Source organism: Gigantopelta aegis, chromosome 6 (genome assembly GCF_016097555.1).
Source record: "Gigantopelta aegis isolate Gae_Host chromosome 6, Gae_host_genome, whole genome shotgun sequence".
Lineage (NCBI taxonomy): Eukaryota > Metazoa > Mollusca > Gastropoda > Neomphalida > Peltospiridae > Gigantopelta > Gigantopelta aegis.
This window is the reverse complement of record NC_054704.1, coordinates 49,269,989-49,296,847: the sequence shown is the minus strand read 5'-3', so window position 1 is coordinate 49,296,847 and position 26,859 is coordinate 49,269,989. Positions and strand designations below refer to the sequence as shown.

The following is a 26,859-nucleotide window of genomic DNA, read 5'->3' as shown; positions in this document are numbered from 1 at the left end:
CTGACAACAAACCCTTAAAAAACACAACCAGAAACAAATAATACTGGTTAAAACATAATAAGGGTTAAAAAGGTGAACAGCATTGCACTAGCTTCTGCACAATATTAGCGGTTTACATAATGATAACATTTAATGATTAAAAAAAAAAAGAGAAAGAAAAGAAAAGAGAAAAAAAAGAGGACTAAATGAAATAAAAAAAATTATACCAGTTTAGTAGGCGAACATTATATCAAAAAATAAAATTGAGGCAACAAAGAAAAAAATAACAAAGAAATTAAAACATTTTCTAAAAAAACACTAATTGCACTATAAACAATAAGCTGCTATTGCATTACAAAAAAAATTGCAACTTTTTCTCCTCACTGGGTTTTTCCCATCGTAGACAACAATCTACTTGGTTCTTGAGACACAAAACAATACAGCATTTTACAAACACCCTGCTAACACATAGCATCACCCACATACATTCTAATGTGGAGACAAAACAAAAAACAAAATTCATAAAAACAATTATAAAGTACATGTCAAAAAAAAATTTTTTACAGAAATCTTCCTGTACCAGCTTTAAAATGTTGAGTTATGGTAGCATAACAAAAAGTAAAAGTCATTCAGAGCAATACAAGTGTACACGTATAGCTTGCCTAGCAATAATGGAACCATCCGCCTATGTACGATACCTTGTCCTGTGAATAAAAAATATCCCTAGAGTAAATGTGCTAGAACCTTACTAGATGTAAGCATTATGTTAATTAAACCATACACATGCGTGCGCGCGCACACACACCACCACCATATACAAGCACTCCACATACAAGCAACTCACACATGCACACTGATTTTCCTACCATTGCCGTAGCATGATGTGAGATCAAAATAAAGAAATGCATACTGTGGTGGAAACATTATTTTGTTTTAAATCAAATGAGATTGGTCCAAACCCACAGGAATGAAAGAAAATACTTCAATTTCTTTTGACGTTAAACTTGAAACACACATCCTAAAAATACATCAACTTATGCAATAGTTTAGGCAATAGTCCAGCTAAAATGACAACCCAAAAACGACCTGTACCTTTTTTATTAGCCAGATATATAATTTTAAATGCAAGACCAAAGCCATAATTAGTTGGGAAGGGCAGACAATTACTTAACTTGTCTAAAAAAGGTCCATTTCTATCTTAACTGGATATTATGCTATATTACCTAACCCAGATTCTTTATTTTACTGCAGTCCGTCATTTTATAGAATGAACAATCAACGTATTTTTTGTGCTTGGGTTTCATTAAACATTCATTCATTCATTCATTCATCTAGGCTAGGTAGTCCTGAAATTTCTTTATTATCCAGTCACATCTAATTGTAATCTAAACATTTATATAATTAACCAAAATACATCAAGCTAGCAAAGATCTCGCTATGAGTGCAAGTCTTAAGCTGTTTGCCAAAGATAGCAGTCATAGTAGTTTGTAAATACTGTCTCATCACAAACAATCGGCATACACGGAACTTAGCCAAATACTGTTCAATCAGGAATAACCAGCAGACTTGATACTTCGACAAATAACTGTCTAACCACGAATAATCAGCATGCTTGATACTCGGCCCAGGTCAAACCAAGTATCAAGCATAACGTAGCAATATCAGTTCATTTACAAACAGTGTCAACGCACCACACTTGAAACAAACATGTCCAAAGCCAAATCAAGTATTAAGTGTAGGTTAGCAATGTCAATCAATTTACAAATAGTGTTAATATGCAGATAAAAAACACATTACTGAGGTTAATGTCATGTAGTAAAGAGATGTCTACTATCACATAAGTTTATAGGCAGCAGTAACATCCAACAAGTTATCTAGAAACAACATTTTTGATGAATTTTTTTTCTTTTTTATCAACACAACAACTGTGACTTCACTTTACAAAACCTTAAGCTAGTCTGATGCAGGTGGCGCCATCTATAACACAATATAATATTATCTCCCCTGAATACACTTATTTATTAAAGATTTTACAATTGGTGCACATTTCACCGAAAAAAAGTATATATAGCACAATAAAAACAGAGGATAGTAAAACATATACCAGTTATGTAAGCTTACTTCAATACACATATCAGTTAATATGAAAATCACCTATAGACATAGTGTGATTGCAAACACGTGTTTACCACAGTACTGAAATCTGAGAATTCAAAAGTTAACAAAACAATGTATTATTACTAACTAGTTTTACTTAAATGGCTCAATATTTAAAAGTTCTACCATTTACAAAAAGTTACCTATAAATTAATGCTGTTCTTACTAACAGTTATGTAAGTAGCTAATGTGGATTGTTAAATATGAAATGGGAAGCTTTAGAACAGACCACTTCATTCCCTTTGTTAAACTTCACACTGAAGATGAAGACAATACCAGCATTATGACAGTCCCCGAGTTTACAAATGTTTGATTTCAGAGCTCAACTCAGATCCTTAAGTCCATGCAAATAGTACTGATTAGGTTGAGATTCAAACTTTCTAGCTCAATGTTCAAACAGGACAGTTCAACAATTATGTAATGCTTGTGGTTGGAGCAGGAAGAGGGAGGTAAGAAATATCAGATGCATTAAAAATGGAGGGGTTGTGTGTCACTTTTATTCACACAGTAACGGCCAATTTTTAGATTAATATGATTTTTTAAATTTACTTATTAATATCAAACAAACAGATAATTAAAAAAACCCCTCAAACTTAATGACTGTCAAATTATGTTTAAGTAACAGTAAAATGCAGAGATAAAAGTGGGTTACAGAATTTTACTCTTTTTTTTAAATCAGCAAATTTTAATATTAATGTTTGTGTACCGATCTTGGCCCTAGGGTTAGGGTTGTACGATGGTCTAAAATGGAGGCCCCCATTCAGAACGCATGCAAAGTACCAGCAAAAACCATATTGTAAGTTTTGATGGAAATACGGAACATTTTGGACAAATAGCAAAAAAACTAGAAACACTATACAGACTATTAAAAATCTGGAATTCTGAAAAAATCTAGAAACTTTTTGTCATCTCTAAAAATGGACAGGTGGGATTGTCAAGTGTTACAATTTTAGACAGGGATGGGGAAGAAAAGGGAGGAATTCTTGAAAACGTTATATTGGGGTGGGGAGAGGAAGGGTATAATACAGCCAAATGATACATTACATAATTGTTAAAGAGCACCATAAATGCAGAATCTAAATAATTAGATACAACATTGAATGATGATATTTGATTACAACATTGAAATACCCTGCTCAATCTGACCTCTTTTTTTTCTTTTTTTATCCTGTTAATCCAACATGAAAATGATTTTTAAACTGAGAATCCATACTTTACATCTTTACAATGACAAAGAATGGCACCATACACAGTCGTGTAACAAATAAAAAAACATTTTGAAAATGGCAGTGCTTTCAGAATGTAGTTACAGACTGAAAGGTAACACTGTAACCTGAGTAGAAGTTGTGGAAGTGTCACTTATAAAAAAATATTTGGAACACATACGTATATACATACATATTTAAATGCTCACTTTTTAACCAGACAACATAATATTCAATCCACATAGACAGAGAAAGAAGCACTGATCAGTAATGTTTTCTCCTCTAGTATAAAGTGGATGCTGATACATTTTGATGAATCAAATGTGTACAGTTGTAAAGGTTACTGTATATTTCTTAAAATGCCAAGTAATGGGAATAAAAAACACAGGACACCAAACCACACCTGCGCTGTGAAGCAACATATTATTGCACAAAACATAACATTCATCAGAGCTTTGATGCATGCATGCATGCACACACCAACCCACCCATGCGCACACAAACAAATTTGATGGAGACTTTTCCAGTTTTTGTCATCTAACCAACCACATTTATCCATGAAAAAGCTAATTGTCATTTACATTCAATATGACGTACGCCAGTGATGTACACTGGCTATTTCATTAGGTCCTTGAAAGGCTTCTATAGTCACTCAGCCCAAATTTTTATTTCCATTTTTTCTCCACAATTTGTTTCTGAAAATAAAACTACAGAAAACTTTTCTTTTCTTCTCTTTTTATGAATACTTAGCCTGGCCACAAACAAATAGCATTTTCCACCTAAGAAATTACACTGGCCCTAACATCCCAACAGCCAATGGGATGGCTTAAAATATTCCAATGCCATTTGCATTCAGCTCATATTATATCTATTGCTTGGGGTATATTAGAAATTTAGGCACTCATGTCATAAATATAATATGAACTGGACACTCATGTAATATTCTCGCTATCCACACAGTAGCTAACAAAACGATGCTTACTTGAATGACAAGCCTTGAAATAAAAAAAATTGGTGTACCTGACACAATGTCCTGCACCAATCAATTTGTGCCCGACATAAAAGAAATTGTACCTGTCACAAAACATTGTAAATAAAAATGAAATAATAATTGATATATTTAATTACTAAATAACCAATGCAGCAATTAAGGCAATAGTCACCAAATGATAACATTTATTATTGTTACATACTTACTAGTCTATTAATATATGTCCTCTGGTAAAGCTGTATCCTAACCGGCCGCAAGCTATAATTTTAGAAATCATGGATTTCAATTGTCGTATCCTAACCGCACGCGTGCGACACCTTTATATGCCGCGTCGCGCGCACGCAGTTAGGATGCGGCAATAATCGCTCGCATCGCTTGCGGCCGGTTAGGATAGGGCTTAAGAAACCCATGAAACTGCTGTCACTATCACTTTGTGTTGAACTTTCATATTCATGATGATCTGACTCAGACTCATCCATTTTTTTCAATGTCATCAGTGTCTTGTTTGTGGTAATATTCTATATTTTTGGTTGCCAAGTGATTTTTAGCATTTGATACATGGATTTGTGGACCCTTTGATCCATGCGTCCGAAAAATCGTAATTATACTGCATTTCTTTTGGAAATTTTTTGCAGAGCGAACACATCATAAGTGTATCCTCGCCTTCGGTGTTTTCTTCAAACTGTAGCCACAAAGAGGCATTTGTATTAACTAAATCCTCCTTTTACCATTTTAGTTCAGTGCTAGATTTTAAGATCCTACTCCGCAAGATATTTGTTTGGGAATTTCCGGGGCACGATTTAATCGGAGGCCGCATTGAGCGGATACTGGAAACAGGGGCAGTTGTTTTGTCATTATCGGTACCTGTCTGTTCTTTTACAGCAAAGACTGGAGTTATTTTGTTCAACATCTTTTAATTGTTAACCACGAGGCAATTGAATTGCAAACTTTAAACGAAAACGCCACAGGAAGTATATACTAAGTACGAAAGGTCAATTACTAATATGCGTGACATCACTTTTCACAATGTAAGTTCCCACAAAATCGAGACTATGAAAAATCCTATTAAACAGGTACACAGACTGTAGATGAACTTCATGTTGGACTGTCAAGTGCCCCGCGAACCGGTTCGAATCCCACTGGTACACATTTGTGTTTTTTTCATTCGTAATCAATTTGTTTTTTAATCAGTGCATTAAGTGTATTCGACTCCAAAACAACGGCTTTTACTACAATGCGAGCTTCGGACATGGTGACCGATGCAATCGACATTGTTACTGACAAGTTACAAATTTGTACCGGACAATGACCGTGACCGACCGCTTATTTCAAGGCTTGAATGACATTACCATAAGGTCAGTAATAGTTACAAGACAAAATTTTGTTAATTAAGCTGATCAGTAGCTTACTACTGGATCACAACTGGCTACTTTGTTTTTTCCACAATTGCATATCTCTTGAAATGCTATGTAAAATAAAAGAAAACAGTGAACAATAACTGGAAGCTAATTTAAGAATACCTATGATTGTCACAGAAAATGCATATGAATTAAGTCGCCAATTGTTTTCACAGCATTTCTAATTTAAACATAGTTTCTTCTTGCAAAACAAATGAAAAAAAATAAACTTTTTTGCCAACCTAGAAAATTGCAACAGGACCTTAAAAAATGCCAATTTTACTTCATTACAACTTAATGTGTTATATCTTATATTAATCCATACCTGAGACGTCACACTATTGTTCTAAGTATAGATTATTTTTCAAGAATTAACACCTGCGAAACAATACGATTTGAACTTTTTATGCATTCAGGTCAGGGATTCGAACCCACTACTGACAGAACATATTCACTGTAAAAAAAGTACAATGCTTTAGCCCACGAGGCCAAGCATATGCATCATCAAATAAATATGTAATTTAAGCCTTTTAAACCTGATACCAGTGAGAGTAATATATTCTAGTGGAACACAACGAAGCTTGTCGGAAACTAAATCGGAAATCAGAGATTATACTTGACACCAGCCATCCACTGCTGGGGATTTCCTGACTGAATCATTCAGGTCAGGTCCAAAAGGATCCTACAGGTTTGGGGTTATTAGTTTTGTAAATGTTCTTTGCCATTTTAACCAATATTTTCATTATAAAAGATAAAATAGAAGTTAATTTAGCAATGACGTAATTTGTTTTAATGAGTAATGGATTAAGTTGGAGAATGCACTCGGAAGTGTAGATTCATGAAAAAAGCAATTAATTATGGGGCTCGTGAATTATTTTTCATGAATCTACATCTCCTTGTACATTCTCCATTACATATTTTGGCTTATTAACATCTGATTGAAGCATACCTGTGTGACAGTCACATGAGTTTCTGTTATTCATCAATTAATCTCACCATTTTTATGTTGTTTAGAAAAACAGTTGGGAACATAACATTAACATGCATCTTTCACCAACAAACATTTTGTTTACTATCATCCAAAGATGCATCAATGAAGAGATTAAGTTGACATCAACGAACAGATTTTATGACCATGTCACAGATAATCAATACCAATGTAAAGAATATATTGTGACAGCCGACATCCGTGCTGTAATGTTGTAAATACAACTTGGCAACTGATATCAATGTAATAATGTTGCACACACATCAGAAAAAATTAGAGCGATGGACTGGCAATTACATGGCAATGGTTATCAATATATCAAATACTATATAGCAACTGATCTGTACGTTATGAATATATCATGATCCCTGATACACTAAATAGGAATACATCACGACAGGTGGCAGCATTGAGTATATGAGTATATCATGTTAACTGATGGCACTCTTTATGAATGCATCATGGTAACTGACGTTAAGGAATAAATCAAGGCCATTGATACTGACAATCTAAATGATATGAAAATGAAATGGCAACGGACAATGATGTTACGAATACATCACAGCAACAGTGGATGGACGAGAGAGATCTTTGGTCCCATGAACTATCCTGATAGCAAGTCCAGAATTATTCAGTAAGATTCTGTTACTAAGTCCGTCCCAAAATAGCGATCACCAAAGTTACCTGAAAAAACAAAAAATATATATATATGTATGTATGTATGTATGCATGCATATATATGATATATGTATGCATGCATATATATATCTAACATGCATATATATATCTAACATGCATATATATATATATATATATATATATACACACACACACACACACACACATATACACACAGTGATGTCATTAATAATAAAAATCGCCGGTGAAAATCAAATTATAGGCGGCCATTAATCAACAAAAAGTCGACAAGCATTGTTTATTGGAAGTTCGATACCGGGTGCCGGCTATTAATGACATCCCTGATAGATATAGATATAGATATAGATATAGATACATACATACATACATACATACATACATATATATATATATATATATACATACATATATATATATATATATATAAAAACACCTTTTATAACTGAAATTACTTTTGTCCAATAATTTATATATGCTATTAAAATCAAGTGATGCATGCAATTAAAATACCACAGATATAAATTTAATATTATTAACTGTCACACTCAACCCTTTACCCCTTTTCCCCCCCGTTGTTTTGGGGCAGGATGTAACTTAGTGGTAGAGTGCTCACGGAGGTGAAATGAACTCAAGTGCCCACCCCCATCCAAACCAGTACTTCTTAATAGGTATATCAAAGGATAGGGCATTAACTCTTCTGTCTATGGAAACGTGCATCTAAAAATATCCCTTGCTGCTTTTTTATAAGAGTAGCACATGTGGCAGCAGTAACCCCTGTATGTGCTATCCTGTTTGTGAGATGGTGCGTATAAAAGTTCCATTGCAACTAATGGTAAAATGTAGTGCGTTTCCTCTTAGACTATATGTCAAAAATTACCAAATGTTTGACATCCAATAGCCAATGATTAATAAATCAATGTGCTCTAGTGGTGTCATTGCTATAATTTAAAAATATCCTGAACACATTTCATTTCGTTGTCTTTTCTGTCACTCACTCTGTCTCATACATATGGTTTTGTTTAACAATACCACTAGAGTACATTGATGCATTAATCATCGGCTACTGGATGTCAAACATTTGGTAATTTTAACACATTGTCTTAGAAAGCAGAGGTTCTAGAATAGGGTGGTCCGATGCCCATGGTACACTGGCTGGAGAGAGAAATAGCCCAATGGGCCCACCGATGGGGATCAATCTCTTTCTCTAACAAATACTGAAAATATCTTTGATAAATACTCCATATAACTGGATACAAACCTATGCCTGGTAGAATATGGAATTTCTCGTTCACGACATTGTCCACTGCTGTTGTAACAATTTTCACTTTCGGAAAGGCATATGCAACCGAGTACACACCTGCAATATTAAACATTTTGAGTACTTACCAGTCAGTATGTTAGCACTATTTAAGCAGGGCTAGCGCAGGCACTCCCCAAATTCGCCAACTGCGAATTTCAAAAACAATTGGTGAATTTTATTTTAATTTGGCAAAATAATTTCATGTAATAATAGATATTTTATTAGAAAATAACTGACTTTCTGGAATTATTCAAGATAAAAAAATATTTTTGCAAAATTTTCTGCCCACCCAGAGTTAGTCCTGTTTAAGGTCAGTGTAAAATGTACAGTATGGGAATCCATATAATGACATGCTTAAAAAGGGGTAACAAATTTAATTACTAGTAACGGGGGGGGGGGGGGGGGGGGGGGGGGGGGAAGGGGGGGGGGCGAAGCGTAGCCCAGTGGTAATGTACTCGTTTGATGCACAGTCGGTTTGGGATCGATCCTCGTTAGTTGGCCCATTGCGCTATTTCTCGCTCCAGCCAGTGCAGCGCTACTGGTACATCAAAGGCCGTGGTATGTGCTATCCTGTCTATGGGATGGTGCATATAAAAGATCCCTTGCTGCTAATCGAAAAGAGTAGCCCATGAAGTGGCGACAGCTGGTTTCCTTCCTCAATATCTGTGTGGTCCTTAACCATATGTCCGATGCCATATAACCGTAAATAAAATGTGTTGAGCGCATCGTTAAATAAAACATTTCCTTCCTTTACTAGTAATAGAAATTTGAATGCTGTTGGAGTCCATTCTCTTTATCAGAGACTTAAGTATAGACACTTAAGTTTTATATACTTAATTTAGTTGATGGCTGAGGCATGGAGTGGCGAATTTATAACTGAACCCCAACAAGAACATCCACCCCATTATCCATCTCTCAACCCATCAGTTTTGTGATGTGTCTAGTCAAGTCAACGTAACAGGGCTCATAGCCCTAAAGACCAAACAAATTCAGAGACTTTCAAAGACTTTTACCTGCCATTTTCAGACTTTTATACAGTGGACAAAGACAATAGAATGCGATAAAAATACCAAATCAGTTCGCTGTCCATGGGGAAAAAAATTGAGCTTTTTTACATGCATAAAGACATATTAAACCTTGTAACTGGAAAATATCAAGTGCGTACAGCTGTAAAAGATATCATCATTGCTTTGGCTATGATTTGCAAGACTTTTAAAGACTTTTATTACAATTCAAAGACTTTCAAAGACCTAACAATACTTTTTTTCAAAGGAAATTAAAGATCGCTACGATCCCTGATTAATAAATAAAAATCAATGTAATACATTATACAATAATGCTTTTTTACTCAATGAATATTAGAAAAACAACAAATTAATGAAATTATTACATGCCCACCCACCTAACCCAGTGTTAAAATAATAAGTTGGGTTACTGCAGCTTAAATATTCTGAAGCCCAAACCAAGATCCTGGTAGACCATCTGACCATTTTACAAAGCGATCTTAGTGCTTAAATCACCGTAATAGCATATACGGTAGTTAGGTATTTAAAATAATTGTAGCACCAAGCGCCAAGATCGCTTTGATAAAACGGGGGCCCAGACCGACTGAGCTATTACCAAGGTAGAAATGTGCTTCATGTTATCTATGGACATTTACCTGACTTTGCCATCAACAAAGAACACAGTGTGATGTTTTCCTCTGGCACATCGTGGTCGAGCAACACGCGGATTGCCATCATGGCCGCCGCCCCCGTCGCCACTGTGGCATCCAACAACATAATGTAGTGATCTTTAATGTCTTTCGGAAGTCTCAGGTAGTGCAGCTGAAAAAAATGAAGGTAAAGGTTGTTTTCAGAATAACACTAGAAGACCCTGATTAATTAATCTTTAGTCTTTAGAGGAAACTTGCTGCTTTTTCCCATTAGCAGCAAAGCATCTTTTATATGTTTTAAGGACTGAGATAGAATCCCCTCTTGAAATAAATATAAAAGTTTGTTTTGTTTAATGACACCATTAGAGCACCTTTTTTTATCAATCATCAGTTATTGGATGTCATATATCTGGTAATTATGACATTTATCTTAGAGAGGAAACCCGCTACATTTTTCTATTAGCAGCAAGGGATCTTATACATGCACCATCCCACAGACTGGATAGCACATACCATGGCCTTTCATATACCATCTCGAAATAAACAAGGACAAATAAACAGTACCGGTATGTTGTTTGGAAGGTGAGCGACAAATTCCAATTATCATATCCAGCAACAAGCATCAGATTCTTAACGGATTACTGGAAGTATGGTTCATGACAAAACAAAATAATGGCAGCAAAATCATTGTAGCAAAATATTAATTATTGGACTAACTAGTGATTGAAGATTGTTTGGACATTTAACCATGTTAAATATATGAAAGGCTATGGTATGTACTATCCTGTCTGTGGGATGGTGCATATAAAAGATATCTTGCTATTAATGGGAAAATGTAGCGGGTTTACTTCTAAGACTATATGTCAAAATTACTAAGTATTTGACATCCAGTAGCCGATGATTAATAAATTAATATGCTATAATGGTGTAGTTTAACAAAATAAATTTAACTTTAACTTTTAACATATTTAAAAGAAATTTGAGTTTTTTTAAAATCATACCTCTGGTTCACCTGTGTCAAAGTTTGTCTGGATTAATATTTTCCCAATATTCACTTCCTTATAAACCTCACAAAGAGCTTGTTCCATGGTTTCACCGGCTCGCAAGATCGACACTCCAGATAACTAAAATATCAATCAATTTATAACAAATTAATTAACAGCAGTGTGTATAAATTCCAAGTCCATGCCATTTAATCTAATTGCTGAAAAGTATTGGTGTACTCAGAACTGGATGAAAATGTTGGAAATAATTATAAACATTCAAGTTCTGTTCGGTACCATTCTTTGCTTCTCATGAACTAAGTATAGCAGTAAAACACGTACGTTGTATCTAACTGAATTCTTCCACTACTAGCACTGTGCTAAAACATACACAATTTGAACAAATACATCTGTGAAAAGGTAAGATATTTCTACATGGTACAATCCATTATGGAGAACTGTAGTTACCTTAACAGCAGCCAGCCGTTTCCCTGCATATGGTGGATTATGGCCCGATTCCAGTTTTACTGTCTGAAATGAAATATTTAATATATATATCTATATATTTCTTTTTTTTTCAAGGTAATAAGACTTTTTTTTTAACAAACTAAGATATATTAACCAAATATTGAAACTGCAGTATCAAAATCTGCTGTTGCCAATACTGCAGATACTAAGGTTTTTCATTAACAGTTGTGAAGTACAGGCAGAACTTGACAGGCTGTTTGATCTAAAAATAATTACTGAAAAATCTGCTGTCACCATGTTATTATTATTTTTAAAAAAATAAAAAAATAAAAACACAACATTTAACACATAGATGAAAACCTTTTTTCAGACATCACAAATTTATGTTTTTTCATTTCAACATGAGACAAAGTGACTGGCATGATTTGCTGTCAGTGAAGCTATCTGAAAAAACCTGAACCCAGGATAGAATAACCTGTAGTAATCTGGTGGGTAATCACAAACTACTTGGGAGAGGCACACCCATAACCACACCTGTCAAATGGGTGAAATTCAGTGTATGTAGTTTTACACCTCCCCACTGACGTCTGCAGCTGGTACTGGAATTAAACCCACCCACCCACCCACACACATACACACCTCAAGTGGGACACAATTACAGTATCTACCAGCCTTTTATATATGTTATTCTTATTATCAATTAACAGCAAGGTGCCTTTTATATACACTTTCCCAAGAAACAATACATACACTACTGCATTTAGGAAGGAAGGAAATGTTTTATTTAACAACGCACTCAACAAATTTTATTTAAGGTCAGACATATGGTTAAGAACCACACAGATATTGAGAAATGAAACCTGCTGTTACCACTTCATGGGCTACTCTTTTTGATATGCACCATCCCACAGAGAGGGTAGTACATACCATGGCCTTTGATACACCAATTATGGAGCATTGGCTGGAACAAGAAATAGCCCAATGGACCCACCAATGCTTTTACCACTGGGTTACGCTACTGCATTTAATGACTTAGTGATGGAACATTTGCTGGAATAAGGGGAAAAACTATTACTACAGGGGCTTTGGGATTTAATAATTTCTAAAAATTACACACTGCCTTAATTTTTGCTAATATTTGTATGTTAACCTTAAAAGGAAGCAAAGATCTGGCTAATTCAAACAGAAGACGCATCAGTCTTTTCGAATAGAAGATGAACTCATCCCGAGGGGTGTCTTTGTTTCTACAAATATAAAGCGGAAAACATAAACACCAGCCAACTAATACGGAACAAATTTTTCTATTCAGGGTTCATACACTTAAAGGAAGTCAAAATTCAAGGGTTTTTCAAGCACTTTCCAGGTCAACTTTACCAAAATTCCAGGACCTTACCGAGTTTCCACAGGTCGTTAAACACGCAAGTGCCAACCATCTTTGTGGGTTTACAACAGATTCATTAACTTGACACGCTCCCTGAACTTGCTAAATACCCAGCGGCAAAAAGTGACAAACTTTCTTTTCCAATATGGCAAAGCTGTCGCTTGGATCTTGTGGCCGCGTGATTCTCGCATCGCGAGATAAAAAAACAACAACAAACATTCACACGTCAACTGAGCCGGTAAACATTGATTGGCCGGATGATTGGCATTTGATTGTGCCACGGAAATGAAACAAATAATTTAATTACATGTTAAATAAAGTAAATAAAGCCTCCGTTTTAGGCGTTTATATTTTATTTGACATCAATTTATCATTTTCAAGGGTTTTCCAGACCACAAGATGATTTTCAAGGGTATTCAAGCACTGGAATACATTAGTTTATTTTTAAGGGTTTTCCAGGCGCGTACGAACCTTGTCTATTACGCCTCCAACATGCACTGAAAAAATTAAACACCACTGCAAATCATGAACTATATCAAATATTAGCAAATTCAGTGAGGACTTACAAAAAGCTAATATTTCATGACATAACTTTATGTATAACATTAGATAATATCATAAAACTGTTAATGCTATTTAACTGATATGTTTTGACTTTCTTATGCTTATTGCAAAACTGAACACACAGTGAAATTATCAATTAGCTAATCACATCTACTTGCATGGTTGATTTGGACGAGGCAACCACAATTCAAGTTCAATTCAGTTATGGTCATTTTGCCATTCAACCCCTGCAATTGCCAGTGAGTTTTTAATTCTCCATGGCATGTTTTTTGCTGCGGATGACATTAAATTTTATCTTTTTTTACCAGCATGTTTTTTTGCTGTGGACATTTTCTAAATATTGCAGGTTGACAATCAACATGACATTCTTATTCCAACCAAACGAATGAATAGCATATCAAAGGCAATGGAATATGATGCCCTATTAGTAAGTAGTCTATAGCATACAAACTACCCCTTGCACATTGTTAGACACAGATTTTAAGACATACATGTAGTTCTTAAAGTGCTGTGCCAGACCATACACTAAAATTTCAAATTCCACAATTAAATGCTTTCTTAATTCATTGCAATAATATTTTACACCGATATGTAAATCAATAATTACGAAAATGCCCCATAAAAGTATTAAAACATCACTTCTGTAGAACACTGCCGGAAACGACCGAGTAAAATTCTCGGTAAAAACATTTGCCTGTAAATAGCCGTGACGTCACAAAGGGAACGCGCTTCACAGAAACATACCACGAGATGACTTCCAGCGCAAGCGAAAGTGGGACCGACAGCGACTGCCAAGCTTGATCATGCGATTCTTCTTTCGATGATGAATAGTGTAGTAATGACGACTGGACTAATATTTGTGCAACACAACAAATAATGCCGTATCAGTTTGAACCTGGAACATCTTTCGACGAACCACCGGCCTGACAGATGACGATGAAAATGGTCGTGGAGACAGCTTACCACTAATTTACAACTTTTATTCTTGTTTTGATCTTTAGCTTTTCGTGCGAATTATTTTGCTACACTGTATGTTCTAATACTTGTGATGTAGTAGAAAAGATGATTTTAAGAAATAAACAAAAACAACTTTTAGACCGTCCCATCCCTCTATGAAGATGTTTTTGTGTGAATAATTCAGTTTAGTTTGACGTAAAAAAAAAAAAGTAAAAGTGTTTTGGAAATAACAAAACAATACTATTTTTTGTGTGCAGTTGTGAAAACAATCTGCTCAGAAATAAATATCTTATTTTAATTTTAAAAATAAACAAAAACGACTTTTAGTCCGTCCCATCCATCTATGAAGATTTTTTGTGTGTGAATAATTTCAGTTTAGGCCACATAAAAAAATAAAGTTGGTTAGCGTCCCCGCCCGCCCCTATGAAACACACCCGACCCGAAACTTTTTTTATTTTTTATTTTGAAAAAAATCATAAAAGACGATCTTTTCACATTCAAATTTGGCGCCGTTCTGCTATGAAATGCTCTGCATCCACTGTGGTACTGAAGAAAATTTGGTTGAAAAAGCAGGGCAATACCCTCAATGTAACATTTGCACTGCAAAGCCAGTACCAAAGCATGGCAGAAATCATGTTCAACATGCTCAATAGTTTCAAGGTGCCAAGGGCATTGTGTTGGTCTGTTTCCCCATGTCATGCTGGATTCTCTTTCACTGACGAGCTAGGACATAATACAGTGCATCCTACTTAGTAAATCATGTCTAACCTGGTCCCAGGTAGACTAGAAGTGGGTCACTTAGCAGGATATCTACTACAGGTGAGGCACCTGGGACCAGGTATTAAAGCAATGATTTACTAAATTGAATGCACTGTAAACATCACCCAAACCCTGTTTCATAGTGATTTGGGCAATGTTTGTAAATCTGTGAGAAGAGTGAAGAAATGAAATCATTTTGAGGACAAAGCAGTCTTTATTTCATCAATAAAACTCAATGGAAAGTATTACCAAAAAAAAAAAAAAAAAACAACCTCCCTCCCTCCCCAAACTTTTGAAAAAAAAGGACGCTAACCAACTTTTTTTTAATGTGGCCTTAGTTTGACATAAAAAAAAGAAGTAAAAGTGATTTGGAAATAACAAAACAATACTATTTTTTTGTGTGCAGTTGTGAAAACAGTCTGCTCAGAAATAACTTATAGCACATTCCATAGTATGAAAAAAGGTTTTCTCTGTGGGAGGTATAGTAAAATTAATTTAATGTATTTATAGTCTGTTTTACAGGGAACGCCTTTTTTCATAAAATGGAATTTACAAGTCATTTATTTCTGAGCCGATTGTTTTCTAAGATGCATACAAAATTAGCTTCTTTTTTTTTTTTTTTTTTTTTACCAAAAAACCCCCTACATTTTTGTAGGATGGGACGTACTAGGCTATAGATACTACTTGTCTGTACTTTATTGTTTTAATGTTCTCGAACTGTAAAGAAAAATCTCACAAATGAACGAGATGCAAATGACAACAAATCGGATCTCGATGATTGCACGAACCGTGCATGAGAAAACAAACTGACCGGAGTTGAAAGCATAACGCAATTTGGGACATTGACGATATGCACCCCAAGGTCGTTTCGGTGTGGATGGCGTTGGCTTGTTGTCATTTGTTTTGTGTCGCAGAAAAATTGTTGGTACGGCATCTTTTTTTAAAAGCCATAACACATGGTATTCCCATATCTCGCTTAAGCCGACAAGCCAGTTTGGACGAATCAAAACTAAAGTGTCTGCTGTCGCAACGGTCTCCGGCATTTTCTTCCTGTCCAGTATTTCCACGTTTTTTAATCAAATTCACACAGCTTTCTCACAGCAACGTTACTAGGAAATGTGTGAAGACTAAATTTATCGGCTTTTGTATTGCTACAGCCGCCAACAACACGCCGTTTAACCATAATAAACACAAAAGAAGCAATGAACAATGGCGCTGACTATCGAAAGGAGTTCCCTTCGTGACATCACGGATCAAATCTTACGGAAATTCCCGAAACGAATTCAGCTGGTTCTGTTTTTCAGGGGAATATTTTTAAATGGAAAATATACCAGTATATAATTTTTTTACATTTTTTTTCTTCTTTTTTTCTAATCATATTAAATAATATCTTGATTGATATAGCTCAATACATACATCTGGCACAGCACTTTAAGAATGATTATTTTCACTGAAATGATTCAGCACCTTATTTGAATAAAATGCTATCAGCCTTAAAGAAAAGTTAAAGTTTGTTTTGTTTAACGACACCACTAGAGTATATTCATTAATCAACAGCTACTGCATGTCAAAATGGTAATTTTGATACGTAGTCTTCAGAAGAAATCTGTTACACTTTGCCATTGGTAGCAAATGATTGTTTATATGCACTTTCACACAGACAGTAAAGCACACACTGTAATGGGTCTGCATAGGAGGTTCCATCCCATGACCAAAGCACCTCAGGCGAGTGTTCATAGACTGAGCTAAATCCAGCATGGGTTCCACATCCAGAATTCATTTTAATGGTGGGGGGAGAGAGGAGGGGGCAGGATTTAGCTTAGTTTTTTGAGTATTCGCTTGAGGTGCTTGCATTGCAGGATCAATCTATCTTGGTGGATCCATTCAGCTGATTGGCTTTTTTCTCGTTATAACCAGTGCACCACAACTGGTCAAAGGCTGTGGTATGTGCTTTCCTGTCTGTGGGAAAAGACACATAAAATATCACTTGTTGCATTAGCAAAAATGTAGCGGGTTTTGTAGGATGACTACGGGTCAGAATTACCATGTTTGACATCCAATAGCCGATGATTCAATGTGCTCTAGTGACCGTTGTTTAATGACACCTCAACACATTAAAAACTATAATAGTTATTACAACATGTCTAAAGATAAAAAACCTCACTGTCACCACACAGTAAAAAGCAGTAAAGCACATTTTATATACACATTCCAAAAGACAGGACAGTACATTCCATGGATTTTGGTGTACTAGTAATGGAGCACTGGTTCAGACAGGAACCTCCCTCCACCCACCCAGAGTCCACTGAGGGCAAGCGATCCAGTGACCCATCACTCCTTAGGCAGTGCTCCAAGTTAATTCCACTCTCACAACAAAATAAAGGCTTAAACTTAAACATGCCAAACTTCAAAGTAGCTTACTCAGGCCAAATAGAATAATATGTGTGGTTCCGATTACATAAGCCAGACAAATTAAGGTAGGTAGGTGACATCCAACAATAAAATAAAGTTTAAACAAATTAACATTACAATACACACAAAGAAAACAGATTGTCATATGAATAAGCATGTTTCCATGTGTGCACCAATGTTTTCAACTTTAGGTCCTACAAAGTATTCAGCTTGGATCAGAGACTTTTGTGGGTTCATTTTGTGATGAAAATGGCAAAGAAATGAATGATATAGGATTATATTTTATTTTACGGTCCAAAGTATAAAACATATTCTTAATAGAAATTTCTACTTTCTGTTTTAATATTTTTTGGAATTTCAAAACACAGCTGTGATAAACTTCAAACTGAACACAATCGAATATTTTGCAAAAGTTAAACAAACAAAATCTGCTTGTTAGTGATATCAATTTAGACTCGGCAAGTCAGCTTTTTGTTGTGATTTTTTAAAAAACAGTTTAGAGTCACAGTGTTTCTAGGGTCGGTCTGGTAATCGGAACAACTATTATTTTGTTTGGCCATATAATAAGAAAGTATTGTTGAATTGACAAATGGCGACTCAAACACCTGACTTAGTTCCACGTAATGTTGGTTACCTAATAAATGTGTGAAGTCCCTGAACTTGTGAGGTGCTTTCCAATACATATAAACTGTTAGGCATAGCGTCTCCATTCATGGTTACCTGAGCCAGTTTAGATCTAAGCTTATAACCTCTCTACAAAGAATAAAATAAAATGTAATATAGCAATGATGGTAAAAAAACCTAAACAAATTGTAAAAAAACACACCAACAACATTAAAATAGCAATATAATTTATTTATCAAAGCAATATTTTAACTTGGATGTTGGCAACAATATTTCTATTAAAAAAACTTGCCTAAATATTAATGGATAAAAATTAAAATTTAAAAAACAACATTCATCTTTTTAATTAAGCAATGTATACTACTCAAAAGAATTTAAGGGTCAGACGATATTTTCGACATTATTTTCTGAATGTCAATTATATTAGCTAGACCATAATGTCACGCATGGTATTGTTCCATTTTGACAAAAGTGGGTGTAAGCAACCCATAAATGAATTAAAATCCACTGTCATTGACACTGTCGACTAGTTCTAATGGCGAAAAACATGCTTACATTTGCACGTAAATTAGGGCGAAAGCGAAAGGTCTGCTGTTCCCAATGCTGAATTTCCGTATAATTGGAGCTTGCGTTCGTGTACGGTGCACACTCCAAATTCGACAATGGTACGACGTCAACTGACTATCAAAGATCGAGGAAGGGCTATTGCTTGAAATGTTGCTCTGAGACTTGGTGTCAGTCAGAGTGTCGTTGGCCTACTGTGGCAACGGTACCAAGCAACGAATTCTGTTCGAAATCGTCCACGTTCGGGAAGACCCCGAAGCACTACAAATAGAGAGGACCGCTACATCACCAATATGGCTCTACATCAACGCACAACCACTGCACGCCGATTACGTGACAATCTGCGGACTGCGACTGGAACTCGAGTGTCTGATCAAACCATACGCAATCGTCTGAGAGCCAATAATCTACGCTGCCGTCGCCAGGCTGTTCGACCACCACTCCTACCACTTCACAGAACGGCCAGACGTCACTGGTGCATGCTTCATCTGCGGTGGCAACGTGTTCAGTGGGGTCGAGTGATGTTCACTGATGAGTCCAGGTTTAGTCTCCAGTTCAACGACGGTCGGGTTCGTGTCTACAGATGTCCTGGGGAGCGCTTCGCTGACGTTAACGTTAGACAACGTCACCGGTTCGGTGGTGGCAGCGTCATGGTGTGGGGCGGCATCTTTATCCACCACAGGACCCCCCTCTATGTGGTGGATGGCAATCTGAATGGAATCCGCTATCTGAATGAGATTATCCGGCCATTGGTTCTCCCAGGCCTTCAGCAGATTGGCGGCGGGGCAGTTCTGCAGGATGACAATGCCAGACCCCACCACGCCAGGGTGGTAACGGACTTTCTCAGACAACAAGGTATCGCCAGGATGGATTGGCCAGCATATTCGCCTGACTTGGCCCCAATAGAGCACGCCTGGGACGAATGAGTTCGGGATAACCATGCCCCTCCGGCCAACCTTCATGATCTGGGTCAACTTCTTATGGCAGAGTGGCAGGCCATTCCCCAAGAGTTCTTCAGACGTCTGATCAACAGCATGAGGCAACGATGTGTCGAGTGTATTCACACACTATTAAACGAATGTTCTAATGTGTAAAATCCATGTTTGACAACCTTCAACTTTGACAGCATGTCATGTGACTTTCTTGTATACAGTGACGTTTATTTGTGTTTTTTTGTAAATATGGAACAATAAATTAAATTTTTGGTGTATAAATTTTTGACCCTTAAATTCTTTTGAGTAGTATATCTAAACAGAAGATGGTCTCGTGCTTATAAAACTTTTAGTCTAGACTCAAGACTCTAATAAGACTCTACAAACTTGTATGCGTAAGATGTCATTAAAGATTGAGTTGGGACTCTAAAAAAGTTTTATAAGCATGGGCCTTGGTCAACTTAGCTTAAAAACTAGCAATAATAGATCTAAATATAACTGTACAAGCTATGCACTAGTTGGAATAAAATAACAGCTGTTATTTCTTCTTATACAACTTTTGTCATAAGCGAAACAATATTAACTAGCACTATAAAGTCTATGTCTGTGATGACATGTAAAGTTTTAACATCCTGCTTTCTGAACTGGTAGGAGCTAACTACAAAAAGTATACTGATGGAAAGAAATAAAGGATCACACAGATAGCAACAAGAAATAATGACTGCATCAAAAATCAATTCATATTGTCAGAAGTTGACCGAGAACATATAGGCAGCACATTCAACACTACAGACATTCAATCCCACATTACAACTTGGTAAGAAATACAGACATTACTACGCTAGTAGTGAAATACATTTGGTCTACAATTCGATGTGTTCCCTTATTTCTTTCCATCAGTATATTTACATTAAAATGGGACAGGCCGCTGGCAAACAATTATACTCACCTTGAGCAACTGTGTATGAACATGTCTCACAATCAGGTCAATAGCAACATCATTCTCGCCTCCTGAAAAAAAAAAAAAAGAGAGTATATTTAAAAGCCATTCACATATTTAATTTAGGAAAACATTTTTAACCCTGTGTTATTTTGTCATATATATTTAATCATGAAACATTTCACAATATTGTAGAGTCAAGTGCATTTTGTTTGCATCTGTGGAAAGAAATAAGGGAACTCGTAAATTGCAGCCCAAATTTAATTTACTACTAGCATAGTTATGTCTGCATTTCATACAGCGGTAATGTGGGACTGAATGTCAGTAGTGTCGAATTGACTGTCAGTATGGATTGAAGGTTTTGACTGCAGTAACTATTTGCATGATTCCTTTTTGTCTTTCCAGTAGTGTATTATCAAATTTCTGTTTACCAATGCTCCAGCCTGTATTTAGCTAGTGATTTTTTTCTGTATACTCTTCCAGACAGCATAGCACATATCATGGTCACTAATAGACCAGTCGAAAAGAACTGACTCACAAAAATAAAGGACAAAGATGTTTTTATTTTCAAGTATCTTCATTTTCAGTAACACTAAAATAGGACTAGCTCCAGTGAGTACCTGTTACCTGTTCCGGATACGAAATAACAATTTGCCATTAATTTGAGCTCAGGTTAAGTTGGAAAGAAAGATTTTTTTTTTTTTTTAATTACTACAAATTGAATGATAAGTATTAAAATTGTACTTCCTACTGCCAGAATATATATATATATATATATATATATATATATATATATATACACATGTATTCTTGATAATTATATACCGTATATATTCCGAGTATTAGCTGATCCCTTAGTTTGCTAAGGGATCCTTGTTACTTCTTAGTCAACTCAACTTTTATGTAGTTGAAACAGGCAAAAATATTGATATATCCAATCGAGATGATATCGTTCTCATGCAACAGTCAATTGCGGGAATTTGTTTTGGTGAACCTTTCACTTTTATACGGCAGTGTAAATATTTTTTAATACCCACAACAGATAATTGCAATGATGAACACTACCTCTTCTGTTCTTTTTATAAGTGGTGATAGCTCTAATAAAACATAGTTTATAATAATTTATTAGAAACTGCAGAATCAAGAATGACAGGTAAAAATCATCAGTTCTGACCAATTAAATCTGCAATTGAGGACAAAATATTGGTGGTCATAAAAATTCTTAATGACCGTTCCAATCAACTGACATATATGGCTCCAAATATTGATACTACTTGTGAGTGGCTTTTGCCAGAAATTGATAGCATGATAAAAATTAAATAAATTTTATTTTATTTCTCAAATAAAACATAATTTTTATTGTGTATCAAACAAATGGACGCTTAATGTGTTAAAAATACTGGTTAAATAATGCAACGGTAAAATTTTGAAGCCTAAACTGACTGATGAGTTTTCGTTAGCATCGTATTTTCGTACATGCCGATATTTTGTTGTAATTTTTTTTTAGACATTTGTTTGTCGACTCCACGTATCTGTCCTCTTCTCATGATGATATTTAGAGGCTTGAAAAGTTGGCTAATGCAAAGCGATATACGGTATGTACCTCTTGGAACAATGATGTCTGCACATGACATTGTTGGCTCAATGTAGTGTTCGAACGCAGGCTTGACAAAGTTGTTATACTGTTTCAAAACACCTGCAAGGCCTCGTCCACGGTCCGATATGTCCCTCATTAATCGCCTCGCTAGTCTGATATCAGAGTCTGTGTCCACAAAAACCTTTATATCCATCAACTGAAAACAAGAAAACAACAGAATGAACTGCAGTCAAATGAACAAGCAGCAATAACAGCAGAAGTGGCAAATGATATTGCAGATTTGTTTTTGAGAGACGATAACATGACTGCACTCATCCATAATGTTGGTTTAATCCAAAGGCATCCTTACTGTGAAGACAGCATTCTTCAGCATTATTGTAGTAATTTGTACGCGGGTGCATTATGTGTGAAATTTACGCAGGATACCATGAAGGATCTTAACATATGTTATAATAATGCATACCGATGGATGTTCGGACAACGACGACCATACAGTGCCAGCAAGATGTTTGTCAGTCATCGAGTAAAAAGCTTTGGCGCTTTACTTCGCTCAACAGCATATTCGCTGAAGAGCAGAATCGAAACAACTTCAAATGACCTACTTGCCCCCCTGCGGTGTACAACTGTGTACGTCAAATCTGTATGTGTAAATTGCTGGCACAAGCTGCTGTATATTATGTAATCAGTTTTGTATGTGATGTTTATGTATGTTCTATGGATCTCTGATCTGAAATAAAAATCTATTATTATTATTATTATTCATCTACTTCACTATTTTCATTTACTGCAACTAGTTTATGATGATAAACAAAAAACCCAAAACAAACAAACATCAAGGAAATGCCCTTTTTACCGGTCTCGGACTGATTCACAACATGTGTTTGCCGGTCCCACTTTTGTTATTTTTTTTGGTCCAAAGCATCTGTCCATTTTTATTATTGGAAACAACTTTAATTTGTTATCAATGTTACTGCAACTCATTACTTACCTACTTCATCAATAGGTATTTATTTTGAGTCATAATACACTTAAACTGGTCACGGATTTAATACAAATCTGTTAGTCATGTTTTGTTTTCCTATCAATGACTGAAAATAGAAACGTTGAACATAGTGAATGTGCTATTTGTGTTGCTTCTCAATTTGTTCCTACTCAGGTATGGATCGGTACACGATTAAAATAAGTTTTGTTAAGTAGGGCAGTAATGTTTAATATCTGTGTGATCATGAAGCAAGCGCATAATTAACAAAATAACAATATCAATGGGAATAGGACTAAAACCTATCGGTCACAAATGGTCATGATATTAAAGGTTTAATTATTAGCGATGATCCCATTTAGTGGTAACAATGAATGAAGGAAGTATGCATGAATTAAAACAAAGACCTAGAGTTCAATACAGGATATTTTTAATCAAAGGGGATACTATTTATGTGAATATTAATATGCTGCAGGTATGCCTATAGTTTAAGTTTAATGTGTATATACTATTTTGCTGGGAAAAGCTGATTCTTGTGATTTTTACCAAAATATCAATATGGCATTGTTTACGTGGGTAAATAAGAATATAAAACGAAAACAAGAGGTAGATACGGACGACACAGAGGCTACGGACATAGTTTCTTCCCCAGCTAAGAAGAAATTTAAAGTTCGATCTTTTCAGTCGGCGTGGTTGAAGCAATTTAAGTGGCTAATCTGTGATGATGGAGCTGTTATACAGTGTACCACATGCACGTTGCATAAAATGAAGAATAGTTTCGTCAACAATGGATCCAAAAACTACAGGATGTCAGCTTTAACAGACCATGCCAAATCAAGAGACCACTTGACTGCTGAATACAATCAAATTGCCAAAACCAATTGAAAGTATCCCGATAAAATCCACAGAAATAGCAGACGCCGTCATGACAACACCGATACGAAATAGTTACCTGTTGGCATTTGAGGATTTACTGCTAGAAAGAAAGAAACAAAGAAGTGTTTTATTTAACGACGCACTCAACACATTTTATTTACGGTTATATGGCGTCAGACATATGGTGAAGGACCACACAGATTTTGAGAGGAAACCCACTGTCGCCACTACATGGGCTACTCTTCCGATTGGCAGCAAGGGATCTTTTATTTGCGCTTCCCACAGGCAGGATAGCACAAACCATGGCCTTTGTTGAACCAGTTATGGATCACTGGTCGGTGCAAGTGGTTTATACCTACCCATTGAGCCTTGCGGAGCACTCACTCAGGGTTTGGAGACGGTATCTGGATTAAAAATGCCATGCCTCGACTGGGATCCGAACCCAGTACCTACCAGCCTGTAGACCGATGGCCTGCCACGATGCCACCGAGGCTGGTTACCACTAGAAAAGTACGAATCACTGAATTGGAACTCCCGACTTACTGACAGTGTAATAACAACATCGAGGTATTAAGACCGGCGGACTGCAACTGAGTTTATCACCATTGCATTGGATATCATCAAGGAAACCATTATCAAAGGTAAATTTGCCATTAATTATAGTTTGGTATTCTTCACCATAAAATATACTCCACGTATATTAATACAAACCAGTCAAATGCACACTGAACGTACATGTAAATCAATGTTAATTAAACAGTTTAATTTAAACGTAAGTTATACAAATTTAATTTGGTATTATTATTTAAAATTACATCATACATATTTTTCTCCTTTGTTTGATCTGAAATCGAGTAAAGCAATCGGGATAATGGTCGACGAAAGCACAGATTTGGGAACCGAAAAGCACCTTATAATATATGCAACGTACGTAAAGGAGGGGTCAACGTGTGTGCGGTATGTTCAGCTGCTGAAGTTGACATCGTGTGATGCAGTTTCATTAACTGCAAAAATCGTCAGTTTTCTCCAAGCAAATGAAATTAACATGAGAAACGTATTTGGGTTTTGGTCAGATGGTGCAGCAGTGATGTTGGGGAAAGAGGGCGGTATAGCGTCATTGTTAAAAGTGTATTCGCTATATATCAATGAAATGCATTGTGTCACACACCGGTTGGCACAAGCTGTCGTTGATAGTGCAAAAGTTGTAAAAGAAATTATGTGGATGGAACCAGCGATTTTTGTCAGACTTTTACCAAAACAGTTAATGCAATTGGCCATGTGGCAAGACTTTCTTGACGACCCCAAAATCAGGCCTCTACAAATGCACAAAGTCCAATGGCTCTCTATGACGAATGCCCTGACCAATGTTTCGCCGTACTTTACCATCTCACCACTGAAGTACGTGACATATTTTATCAGGTCGCATGGCTCAACAAGTTTTTAGTGATGTGATTTGGTTTATGGCAAGATGAACCCTGCAGTGACATCTGTTGTTGACACATTCCATATGCAGGGGTGGGAATTGGTGAACTGTAAAAAAAGAATTAATCTAGAGGGGTCCGGGGGCAAGGACGATTAAAATGCGAGTAAACGCAATGTTCCACGAGAGGAAAACCGCTGATCCGAGGAGAATTCCCACACCTGAGGTCCACTGTTGAGGGAATTTGTATCAATTATTGACTGTAATGAGCCAATATTGGCCGGGATTAGTCTATCAACGTCTAAAGTGAGATGCAGGTCTGTTCAAACACCAGCAAAACATCGCCAACATCATGACCGAATGTTGCATAAAGTCTCCCTAACATGGAATTGCATATAACAACTTGGGTTCTTATGGAGTTTCTGAGCTCAGTATTCTTTCAAGACATTTTGATGGTGCCATGAACCCCAATAAGTTGGTGAGTGAGTGGGTTTAAAGTACACACAAAAAGAAACCACTGTCAGGCAACACCAACTGATCTGTTGAAGGATGCAGCTCTAGTTAGCCTGTTTCCAAATGTTGCATTGTTGCTCAACAGTAGCTGTGTGCTGCCAGTATCCAGCGTCAAAACCTGATTAAAACCAGGCTGCGTACAGCAATGACATGCAAAACACAGGATTGTCTGATGCGCATTTCCATTGAGAGAGATGACAGAGTAGTTTGATCCAGCACCAGTCCTGTCCCGACAGAAATGTTGTCGTAGTCAACAGTTGTATGGAGAATTGGGAACTGGAGGTAAGGTTAAGCCTGTTAAAAAACTGAAAACTTTAGTAGATGTAGAGGAATTAAAAGAGTCGTTGGGTTTATTAAAATTAGAGGATATGGTAAGGGGACTCGTAGAGTCTAGGTTGACAGGTGATTCAGGTACGGTACAAAAAGTTAAAGACAAACATAATTTGTCAAATCAGAATGTATTTGATAGACCCTATGGTGATGGGGTTAATTTTGTTGATGATGGTGAGATTCCACCTTCTAGTAGAGAAGTCTTCAGCGCAACAGATCAGAGTTATGG

General features: G+C 36.1%; 1 protein-coding gene across 1 annotated transcript in view; it reads right to left on the bottom strand.

The window, feature by feature from the left end:
* Positions 1–868: 868 nt before the first annotated feature.
* The window catches only part of LOC121374219 (uridine-cytidine kinase-like 1), a 43,252-nt gene continuing 17,261 nt past the window's right edge, over positions 869–26,859 (bottom strand). Inside the window, exons 6-14 of the mRNA XM_041501215.1 lie at positions 22,519–22,708; positions 20,925–20,986; positions 18,490–18,608; positions 12,933–13,026; positions 11,783–11,845; positions 11,333–11,455; positions 10,338–10,503; positions 8,636–8,734; positions 869–7,401 (exon numbers count right to left, since the gene is read on the bottom strand). Of these exons, the coding sequence (XP_041357149.1) occupies positions 7,349–7,401; positions 8,636–8,734; positions 10,338–10,503; positions 11,333–11,455; positions 11,783–11,845; positions 12,933–13,026; positions 18,490–18,608; positions 20,925–20,986; positions 22,519–22,708 (969 nt within the window). The 3' untranslated portion in view covers positions 869–7,348. The remainder of the gene's footprint in view (positions 7,402–8,635; positions 8,735–10,337; positions 10,504–11,332; positions 11,456–11,782; positions 11,846–12,932; positions 13,027–18,489; positions 18,609–20,924; positions 20,987–22,518; positions 22,709–26,859) is intronic.